General features: G+C 26.2%; 3 protein-coding genes across 8 annotated transcripts in view; 1 reads left to right on the plus strand and 2 right to left on the minus strand.

The window, feature by feature from the left end:
• LOC126894273 (small conductance calcium-activated potassium channel protein) overlaps positions 1-5758 on the plus strand; it is a 208643-nt gene extending 202885 nt beyond the window's left edge. Inside the window, exons 13-14 of one of the 5 annotated variants that reach the window (XM_050665163.1) lie at positions 664-1060; positions 3066-5758. In XM_050665163.1, coding sequence (XP_050521120.1) covers positions 664-1035 — 372 coding nt within the window. In that variant the 3' untranslated portion in view covers positions 1036-1060; positions 3066-5758. Of the gene's footprint in view, positions 1-663; positions 1061-3032 lie in introns of all 5 variants that reach the window. The other 4 variants (XM_050665160.1, XM_050665162.1, XM_050665159.1 and 1 more) reach the window with 4 other exon arrangements.
• LOC126894279 (uncharacterized) overlaps positions 1-11766 on the minus strand; it is a 139702-nt gene that overhangs the window by 95352 nt on the left and 32584 nt on the right. The gene's annotated exons all lie outside the window — the stretch shown is intronic.
• On the minus strand, positions 5993-11697 carry LOC126894271 (putative uncharacterized protein DDB_G0282133). 2 transcript variants are annotated; one of them, XM_050665154.1, is made up of 2 exons: positions 11322-11697; positions 5993-10344 (listed from the first exon to the last, which is right to left on the minus strand). In XM_050665154.1, the coding sequence occupies exon 2, from the start codon at positions 10335-10337 to the stop codon at positions 6714-6716; it is 3624 nt and encodes a 1207-aa protein (XP_050521111.1). In that variant the 5' UTR covers positions 10338-10344; positions 11322-11697; the 3' UTR covers positions 5993-6713. The 2 variants fall into 2 exon arrangements, with proteins under 2 accessions (XP_050521111.1, XP_050521110.1); XM_050665153.1 differs by having other exon boundaries at positions 5996-10344; positions 11346-11697.

An 11766-nucleotide genomic window follows, 5' to 3' on the forward strand; every position in this document is an offset into this window, starting at 1 on the left:
AAGTTATATTAAAAATTCAAATGCCATTTACTATTAAATTAAAAACTCAAACATTTTATTAAATTAAAAATATGTGTTACCATTTAAAAAAACAAAGTTGACCCCCCTCCAAGGCATAAGGGATGAACTTAAAAAGTATTACATAGTTAAAAATTCAAGAATAATGTGTAACTAAAGATAATAAAAAAAAAAAATGTTTAAATTATTATTATTCTGCAAGTAATTGAGTGGGTTATGATAAAAAAATCACCCTGTATACATAGTTCTATGATTCAGATACAGTTCATACAATCCGGAAAAATGTCCGCTTTCGAAATTTGTAAATGACACTATCAGTATATTAAAAAGCCATAAACGATTTCATACAGCCGATAATTACATCGTGATTTAATTATATTTTAGAAGTGAATTTTGTAAGTTTCAAAACATGAGATAACAAGAGGGAAAAGTATTTTTGTGTTTAATGCATTTAAAAAGGTTTTGTGTAAAATAAACATCGGTTATTGAAACACTACTCTATAAGTTATTAAAATGTGTGTTGTAAACTTTTTGCGGGTAGTATTTAAAAATTATACAAAAACTAGCAAAATTACAGAATTGACAGATGTTTCAGTGTTTTATAATTATATGCTTGTTTACTGATGTGTTTTCGTTTTGACCTAGCTGGAATTATTGCCAGAGATACTGACTCGGTGCATAGCGCAACACCAAACAACACAAAACAGCGGCAACGCATCAGCCACCGAGTCCAGACGCCACTTCCTGCATCCGGAATCGGCAGCGGTGACCGGACAACTGCAAGCATCTTTATCATCGCCGGCCGGAAGCGGAAGTGGAAATCCGCTAATGTTTCCATCGTCTACGGGCGGTATGGCCATCGGTAACGGATCTTCTGTCATGTCACACTCGCGCAGTGTGCCGCCAACTGGTGTCGGCGGCGCTTCGCACTATCATTGGCCAACCAGTCCAATACTACCACCAGTCAGCAGCCGAACACCGCACTTGGTTCCGGAACCCATACAGCCGTCGAGCTGAGCCCACGCCCGACCACCACCTATCGGTAACAATCAACTCTTCTCAGTTGTAATTTAACCGCATAAGTCGCAGATGGATTCGCCCTAACGAGCGACCTAATGAAAAGCATAAATAAAATCCATCAAATCCCACCGTCGACTTGATGAACGCATAAATCTCGGTGCCGTATATTACTCCCTTGGGATTAGGCAGCGGGCGCATTAATATAATATGATCGTTACACCGACCGAACATTTATTTTTACTGACACACAGTCTTCGTGACAAATCGCCGCCTTTGTCGGTCACGCATTTTAACAGCGCCGTTTAATAATCAGCCGGTGGCGTCTGCGGCACTATAGATCTCGATAATTATTACAATGAAATTCGCTCGAAAATGTAAATTACACGAATTTAAACCGTTTATTACACTTGAACGTAAAACGGCTTTTATGGAAACAGTTTTATAGTTGCGCATAAAAACAAAACCACTGTATAGGTATAAAAAAAAAATTCAGAACACAATGCAGGCGTACGATAAAATAACTCGTAGTATTATCACACGTTTTATACGCCAAACAATGTCTAATTTATAAACACGTCTCGTACAATATGATCGGTTTTCCCGTTAATCCGACTTCATTCGGCTGCCATTAGGTTACACATGATGTTATAGCCTCGATGATAAAACTTACCGCGAAAACAACGCGGTGCGGTTATCCTAACACGGCGCCCGAAGTAGGCAATCGCGGTGCACCGGTGTCACGCATGCGGTGATATGTGCATTAGTCCTCTCGGCCAATGGCATAACGTCTTTACCCACCGCCGTTTTATAATACTCGGCTAAATTGCTACCACTAGTAACAATACCGTTTCATTTTATTTACAACATCGATTTTTAATTTTCAAATCATCAATGCTAACAATATCGGAGGAAAAAATCGACATTTTTATAAAATGAATAAAAATATTGAAATAATAAATGATAGTTTCTTACTATAAGACAAGTTATTTACATTTCATGTACCACGCGATATGAAAAAATTTTTTATGGGATTATTAGCAGTTAGTAGTTGCTGTCAATTACCCAAATAAACAATTGACATTCATTTGTTATACATTATATTTGTCAATATTCATTACAAACAATCTGTAGTAAAATCATTCTTAAAATTAGAATGAAATTTTTATGATGTGGAATTTGATGTGAAAGTATTGGTTTTGTGATAATGTGTGTGCTTTTCTTAAGTCTGTCCACGAAAATTATCAGCTCTCACTGGTTCAGTTTTAATGGTCAATACATTAAAAGAAATAAATTTTCATCTAATTGAACATATCGGCACCAAAAATTAAAAAAAAACCTCAACTCTTTAGATTTAAAAAAAATATATCAAAAATACGTTACCGTGAATAATGACGTTTCAATATTTTTTTTTTTACTGATCCTAATGATATTTTAATAAGGTGTAATAGAAACAATAAGCTTTCTTTTGGTAACTTTCTATGAAAACTAAACGAATAACTTAATTGCAGGATAGATTTTTAAATAAATTGATTAAATAGCTTGAATATACTGCCCTATTTTAACCGAAATCAAATTATAGCTCATGAAGTGTACTACAATATTAAATAAAAACCACCCTACAAAAAATTACATACATACATATTATTGTGAAATTTAACAGATTCGCATCAAAGTTTTTTTTTTATATAGTAATGTTAATGGCTATCAGATATCATTTGTTCTTGTTCCGACTCCATTTTGATGGGTTTTTTTCCAATCAATCCCAGAAGTCACATTATTTTTGTAAAATCGTTATTTTATTATCTTTTCTATCCACGAGGAAAATTGTGTCCGTCCAATTTGCCTCAAGGCACGCGTGTACAGATATTTTACTGACTACATAAATAATAAAAAAGTTTGGGTCGCTCTAAATGAATTGTAACTGTCGACCTTTGACAAAGACTTTCAGTGCGCAGTTTATTAAAGTCTTATCTGTATGTCTTATGAACTTACAGGATACCAATGATGATATTTAATTACATTCACAGGAAAAAAAATGTGTCAGCGATCATTTTGATTGGACTAAACGACAAAAGAAACTGTCCGGAATTTTTTAACAAACGTCTCCTAAAAGGGCTGTCGAGTTGGTGTTATGAAGAAATTATAATTGTCGTTACATGTATTAAAATTTCAAAACTTATAATAATAATTACTGCAATTATTATTGTTAGTATATTTATGTAATCATTTAATAGAATTATTTAAACGTTATGGATCAATAACGGCGATATTTGTTATAATGTATTAATTAAGAATTGCTCAGACTATTTAAGTGGTTATTAATACATAATAATATGAATTTCACACATAGAATACACGTTTTAAACATTTATTTAGAACATATATGCCAGCATTTGATAATAGTTTTATTTTGGTTCCAAAATTTTTTTTTTGTCTTTATTCTAATTATTATGAAAGTTCATAAATGAATAAAATCAAAATAGTTGTTTTTTTTTTAATTTACAATAGCTCCGGATTATAGGTATAATATAATATTATGTTAATTTTTAAATAATATATTTTACAGTTACTTTTGCTTAGTACAATTTTTCATACGTTACTATATATTTTTCTACGTCAACAATAAATTTAAAAATTTTAAAAATCTATTCTAAAAACTATATATACAGTAAAAAATTGATTTATAATATATTCTCAATTGTCATTAACATTGATACCCATAATATGTCCGTAGAGCTTTTTTACGATATTAATAGACAACTTAAATATTAAGAAATATATATTATTGTAATTATAATTTTATAACTTTATTACAATAATGATTTGTTATTATATTTTAATGACGACCGATAGAGGTAAGTACGTCGAAATGCACCAAAGTTTTCATAGATTCTTTAAGATTAATAATAAAAGATAAGCTAATTTTTTTCTAATTAAATGATGATAGAATATAAATAATGCAAATTTTACAACAGCTTAACTATCTATTTAAATTAAGAAATACGCTGACTATGTACTTACCAAAAAATATGGTTGATTTTTATATTCTCATTCGTCTTTGAAATTGATTGCCACAGTAATGTATTACAATCGTGTGGTTATTGATTATGAACTAATACTATTCGTCTAAAAATTAACCGAACGCTTTAAAATAAAAAACAACATAAAAATACCTAGGACACAGATTATTAAATTCTAAAAAATTAGGATACATATCATTGTGTTTTACAGGCTATAATATTGATTATAAGAAACACATCGGGTAAATGTTTATTAATTAATCAACGTCTTATTATCTCTAATCACATTAGGTCACCTATTTTATTATAATTTAACTAGTATTATCAGTTTTGATTCTCAAAGTTGACAACCTGATCTAGATGGTAGTTTTATGTTGTATTTTATGTTTTATAGAGTGGTTGTATAATTTTATAATATAAAGGGTTCACGCAACAAAAGGAACATTTTAAATTAGGACCAAATCTATAATTTTTAATTTAAGAATTCTTATATAAAATTACATCGTTGTATTAACTGTTGTCGAATAAATACAACTAAGGAATTACGATTAATTTGTATTCGAACAAACAAATTTAAAAACGTTTTTAGATGTAAAATTTTTTGTATCAAAAACTTATTATAAAATTAATGTTTCATAGTTTTCTTTGAAAAAATAAGTATTTATAAAATTAATGATAAGATATTAACCCTTGTTATAATTCATTTGAGTTTTAAATATAAACAGTTTTAGAAGTGCCTTGAGTTATCTATTAAATTACTCATTGTTAAAATTAGTGCGTACTACAATAACTATTTTACTATCATAACAATAATAAAGATATAAAAACGTTATAAGTAAAATTGTGTAAAAATAATAATAGTTAAATGTTTTAGTCATAAATGAGTAAAATGTGCCTTAACGCGCTTAGGCCAAATGAAAATATTTACTAATTAAATTTAATAAAAATGTATTTTCCTATACCAACTTATAGAACGAATGTTGTAATGCTTTAGTTTTTGTTGGTGTAAATAACGAGTTTTGGAAACAAGGCGTGCCACTTATCATCAATTAGTGCATAAAATTTGCTTGTAACAATTTTTTTTAATAATAAAAACTGCGTTTTCGGACACCTTACTATTAATATTATTATAAGTACCATGATAATTCCGTGTCATGCAAACGTGGTTTTTACTATTTATGCCATGTACAACCAATTTTATAACTCTCTTATTCTATTACCTACCTAGTTACTGTACTAAATATTTATTATAATGTATTTCTTAAAAAATATAAACAACAGATAATAAAAATTGTTTAATATCATACGATTTTATCTTTGAGCATCCTTTTCTTTTTATTATTTATTGTCTATACTTATCTTTTTATTTTATTTTATAATTTAATATGAAGTTATTATTAGATTCTTGTCTGAAATATTATAACATAAATATTTGTAAGCTAATTATTGCACAAATAGTTCTGTTTTAATATTGCTCTTATTTTTTCTTTTATTGATAAACACTAGCTACTTCTTTATACTCATTAAATTGTATATTATATAAAAGACATTGTTGTAATACTTAACTGGCTCATACATTTTTTTATGTAATAATATTCAATTTAATTTGATGACAAGTAAACTATTTGTTATTCAACTAAATATTGATTCAATATAAAATTCTATGTATTATTATTTATTATAAATATGAGTATGTTATAACATAAAATAGAATTTAAATATTTAAAATATTATTCTTATAACTATTAACAAGTTATGTAATGTATGGTATATTTCTTTTTTTATGTAAATGAAATGTAAATAAACTGTTGAGTAGTATGTATATTTTGTTCATTATCCATTGTTCTATTAATACTAATTTTTTAGAGATATAATGGTATTATACTAATTTAATAAGAATAATTACTTAACAGAGTACACAGATTATGCAATCAAATTAATTTAAGTCATCTAAATAAAAATTTGAAAATGCTTATAACACATATTAATGAAATAAATCATAAAACATATATATATATACATGTATAAAATTAAAACAAAGACATATCAAAATTATATTAGATATACAATTTTTGTTTAAGATTGAAATATATATATATATAGTTAAATTAAACAGTAAGATACTTTTATATCAACATAAAATACAGAAAAAATACAATACATAGTTTCATATAACTATATTATTTTATACGAGTACTATCGTACATGATCTAGTTTTTAAAAAACAATTAAAAACTACCAACAACCTATTGTATTTTGGTGGGATATGTTCGTTTTAATAATTGTATATTAAGTCAAAAATTATAAAAGTATTAAAGGAAGTAAATACAAAAAGCTATTTACAAAATAAATTGACATTAATATTTGATTGTTTTAAAAACAAAATAAAGAGTTAAATGTAATTAATTAAAACTTATAGCTAAAAATACTAAAAAATAAACACATTATTACATATTTATCAAATTAAAAAAAAAAAAAATTCTTTCACTACAAAAGTGCTAAAATAACTCTTTAAATTAATATTGAAAATTACAATATGATAGTTTGATTGTAAAATATATTTTGTTAATACAGAATAATGCACATATAAGATTATCAAGATTTATTCGTTTTCTAAATATCAGTATAAAACAATGAATTAAAATTAGAAAAAATTTAATTTTTATTATTTTTGCTGACTGTTTTCAATTTTTCCACTATTGATTGTAAAATATTAGAATCTTTGGGAGTATTTTCAACAATATCGCTTAAAACTCTATTGTCAAAAGATCCAAATATGCAATCAACTGAAATATCTTTGATACATATTTTATGAATATTTGTTAGACAAATTTCAATACATGCCATCATAGGAGCCGTCATTCGATGTAACACAAAACTAGCTTTATTATTTTTATATTTAACACAGTAAACTTCATGCAAAAATAACATACTGTTCATGACATTATGAATAAATTTTACATCTTCTAACAATGATTTTAACAACAACTCCACATGACCGATAGTAAAACATATACGTTTGTACATTTTAGGATTATATTTTGTTGAAATCCAGTTAATCCCAAATTTCATTATTTCATCATCAGTTGATGAAGCAGAAAAAGAAATATCTTCTACTTTGAGAAATGAATGATTATCCACAGTAAAGGAATAATTAATTTCCAAATATAAATTATTATTCAATAAATTGAATATCCATTTGGTATTTGTACATTTTTCTAAAACCAACAATTTATCAATAAAACTATTTTTCCATTTGGTAAGAAATTCTGTAACCTCATCAGCTAAACATTCAGTGGTGGGTTCTTCATTTATTGATATGTCTTGACAAGTTTGATTATTATATATAAATACATTGTTAGTAGACTCATTTATAGATACATCCATTTGATCATCTTCAGATTTTTTATCATATGAGTTTTCTTTTACTGTTTCATTGATACAATTATTCTTGATTGACATATCTTCAGATAAATATTCATTAATCTCTTGAGATAATGAATTTTGATTAATAGAAGTATTATTAATTGATCCATCATTACTATGCAATTTCTCATTCTGTTCAATTTCATAAGTAATATCTTTCTTTTGAACATCATCTATTATTTGTTTGTTATTCAATAAAATTTTATTTTCATTATAACTTACATTGTCAGAGTCAATATTAACAACCGATACATTATTAGTTATTTCATCACTAATACAAAAAGATTCTTGAGTATTAATTTTATATAATGAATTTTCACTTTTTGCTACTTCATGTCTCGAGTTGAATGAATTAGATAATGGTGTACACTCTCTATTGCTGTGACATCTTTTTCTATTCATAGAAATTGAACTATCAGAATTTTGTGAGCAAATATTTGAGATTTCTGCTACTAAGATATCATGAGGATTATGGTCAACAGATTTTTTTCTACAATTTTCTTCTAAATTAGTTGCAGTTGAAGTTTCTAAACTTTTTTTTTCATGAATTGAACTATCATTTATGGTCTTTTCAGTCTGTTTTACAAAATTGTCCATTTTAACGTCACTTACATTACATTCCCCAATAATTTCATCAAGCCTAGAATCATTGTAATCATTTTCATATCCTTCTTTTGCCTCTAATTCATCAGCTTCTTTAAGAATATTATTTATCCTCTGTGAAAAACTACTTTCTTTTTCAAAAGACTGATCTTTTGAGCAAGGTTTTTGTTTAGATGAACTTTTTAATAAGCTTAAAAAATGTTCTTCGTCATTCAATGAAGAACAAGACATTAATTGTTTAATCATGGAAGTATTATGTGAAGAACACATTGAAGCATGGGACTGATCTACTAATTCATTTTCAGCTGTGTGTTCAACTGACATATTCATATTACAAGATTTCTTATCTTCCAAAACATCTTGAGAAAATAGGTTTGTAGATTTTTCAAATAAATTATTATCAATACCACTGGTATTCGCTTGTATAGACTTCTTAGATTTCTTTCTGAAAGGAGAATTCAAATCATTATCATCTACAATGATGTTTTTAAAATCATTATTTATGAGTAGTTCTTTACAACAATGGTCAATAGAATTCAACGGTTGACTATTTATATTATTTATAACCATAGGAGCAAGTGATTTTCTATAAACTTTTTTTTGTTCATTTTCAATATCAACCCCAGATTCGATTATTATATTTCTTAAATTTTCATGGCAAGATTTTTCATCTAAAACAATAGATTTTTCATAATTGATATCAACATTATCTTGTATATTCATCATTGATGAATCCGGTAAAGAGCTTTCAGACAATTTACTAGAATGTGATAAGTTCAGCTCTTGATCATTAACCATTACATTGTCATCAACCTCATTTTTTTCATTAGAGTTTTCAATAGAGTTATTAACATTAACCTGATTATTTTCTATTACTTTCTCAAAAGAAACAGTTTCATATTTTTCATCATGTTCTTCAAATTCAATTGGTGTATGTGATTGTTTAATAGCCATAGATTTTCTAGAATACTTTTTTTGTTTTATTTCATTATTTTCTTCATTTAAAGATGTATTATTATCAATATTCAACAAAGAAACAGGAGCTATTGACTTTCTAGATTTTCTACTTTGAGGAACATTTTCTTCAACAATGGGTGATGTAGAGGGCTCATTTTGAGATTCATATTCGTCGTCTTTTGAAGATAAATTATTCTTTACTTTTTCAGATGAATTTGCATTAATATAATTATTTTCATCATTCTTAAATTCTTCTCCTATATCCATTGAAACTAAATCAGCAGACAATTGTTTATTAATTTCTTCAGTGTCATCAGTATCACCTTTATAAAAATTTTCTTGATTTTGATTGTTATTAAAAATTAAATTTTCTGAACTTTTTTCAGTAATTTGTGTATTGTGAGTACTACTGGATAATATTTCATTAGACAATTCAGCTTCAATACTCATAGAATGACTACTATATTCATTATAGAGAACAGATTTTTCTTTATAAATTTGACCACTATGCATTTTAGTTAACTCCATACAAGAAGATTTACTATTATTTAAAGAATAATCGGTTGTAAAGGATTTTGAATTAATCACTTGATTATCATTTGTCTGATTGTTCATACAAGTAAATTCCATATTACTGGACTGTATATTTCCACAAGTCATGTCCATATTACAAAATTCATTACTAGGTTCATCATCAACCTGATTTTTTGATTCGTCATTTAAAGGTAAAGAAACTTCAGCAGTTTCAAATATAGTCCGATTATTAGCAATTAAAATTTGACATCCTTTGACAGCTTCAGTAAATTCCATGTTATCTGAACTATCAAAATCTAATTTGTTATCCAACGATTCATTATTTTCAAATGTGTAAATAGTGTCTTCTTTAGATATAATTTTACCAGATAATGCTTCAGTTATTTCCATATTGTCATTAGGACTATCATATTCAATGATAACTCGGCAATTATTTTCAACATTAGTACAATTTGAAGGTTCAAAAGTAGTATAAGTATCAGATTTTTCAAATTTACCAGGCGTTTTGGATTTTTCGGTATTTGATGAATCAGATAACATTGAAAATTGTTCATCATACATTGGTGCTTGACAAACAGTTAATGAAGTAGCAGCTGTATTATACATTTTAATTTTATTCATGCCAGAAAAGCTAACTTTCCGTTTCGGTAATGATGCAGTATTTTCATCACCATCTTGTTCAACTGGTTCAATTTCCTTAAGAGGAGGCCTTATTTTAGGAGGTTTTAAAATAGAGCTAACTGACTGTCTACTCGTCATTTTTAAGCTAAAAAATAAAAATAATATTAATGTCTTATTTTTAAATAAAACATTTTAAATACATAAAATCTGTGACTTGTATACAAAAATTACAAAATAGTTTTAAATAAAACTTCTTTATAGAGGGTCCGAAAAAAAAACAGATAATCAAATGTCATAGTGGGTCACTGTTCATATCTCGGTCGGCTGTAAAGTATATTTTATATTATAATTTAGTACTGTATTTTCGGAAATTAAAGTAATTTTATTTAAAATGTATTAAATAATTTAATTTCAAATCATTTTGATTGTGCATAAATAATTTTTAAAAAACCACAATAGATACAATTTTCACACAATATTTTCATAATAAAATAAGTTTTACTTCATCCACTTATAACACACATTGGTTTTTGTTTATATGAACTAGTATAAAGGAAATTTTTTTTATAAAGAATCTAAAATGACAAGTATTTTCTTTAGATGGTATTTCTTAAACTCTAAATTTGTTTATGGTTTATTTAAAAATTACTAACATTTTTGTTATACAATATTTTATATTCCTAGTTTGCAGGTATTAAAAAATACCCCTTTTATTCAACCTTAAAAATCATAAGAATTAAAAATAAATATTATTAAATATATCATACCAATCTAAAATAAAGAAATATTGCTTAATCTTTGTTAAATAAATATCTTATTTGAAAAGATTTGTTGTGAAAATACCACATTAAAATACAACTTGAATAAGCTCTAACAAATTATCATGAATGAAAGTATATAAAAATATAAATTTAACTTATCTAAGGAATACAAAAAAATGATTCTAACACTTATTTTCACTTGAGAAATATTGTACATAAATATATATAAATAAATACTTTATTTTTATTTAGCTATAAAATTTCAATTTAATTATACATTTCTTAAATTAATGCAATAACAGGTATTCAATATGACTAGTACAAGATTCATAATATAATGACTTCTATTTCATAAATGTACCTTAGAATTTTTCATTTAACTTACTATATGAATCAAAATGTATTGTTTAATAATTTTCCAACTAACTGAAATAAATATAAGTATTAAGTAATCACGAAGGCGTATACACTAAGCTTTTCATTTTAATTAAATGAAATAATTTAAACTTGAGACTATTACTCAAAAATCGTTAAAATAACTAAATAATTGAGTATTACAAGTTATAACATACAACTGATTTATGATTGATAATATAAAAACTACATTATAATATCAAAACAACAATTTCCGTTAAATGGCGCCGTTTTTAAAATGTATTTGTCTTGTTATTTTATGCACTTTTTAGGTTACATCATGTGGAATGATAACGGTAAGGTGGTAAAACTGACCATCTTATCTTACTAAAGGTAACATTATCTCAAGGTGTGATCATAGTTATTCAATCATGTTACGTCATGATTGCAGT

This window comes from Daktulosphaira vitifoliae, unplaced genomic scaffold (assembly GCF_025091365.1).
Source record: "Daktulosphaira vitifoliae isolate Bord-2020 unplaced genomic scaffold, ASM2509136v1 Scaffold_1, whole genome shotgun sequence".
Taxonomy (NCBI): Eukaryota; Metazoa; Arthropoda; class Insecta; order Hemiptera; family Phylloxeridae; genus Daktulosphaira; species Daktulosphaira vitifoliae.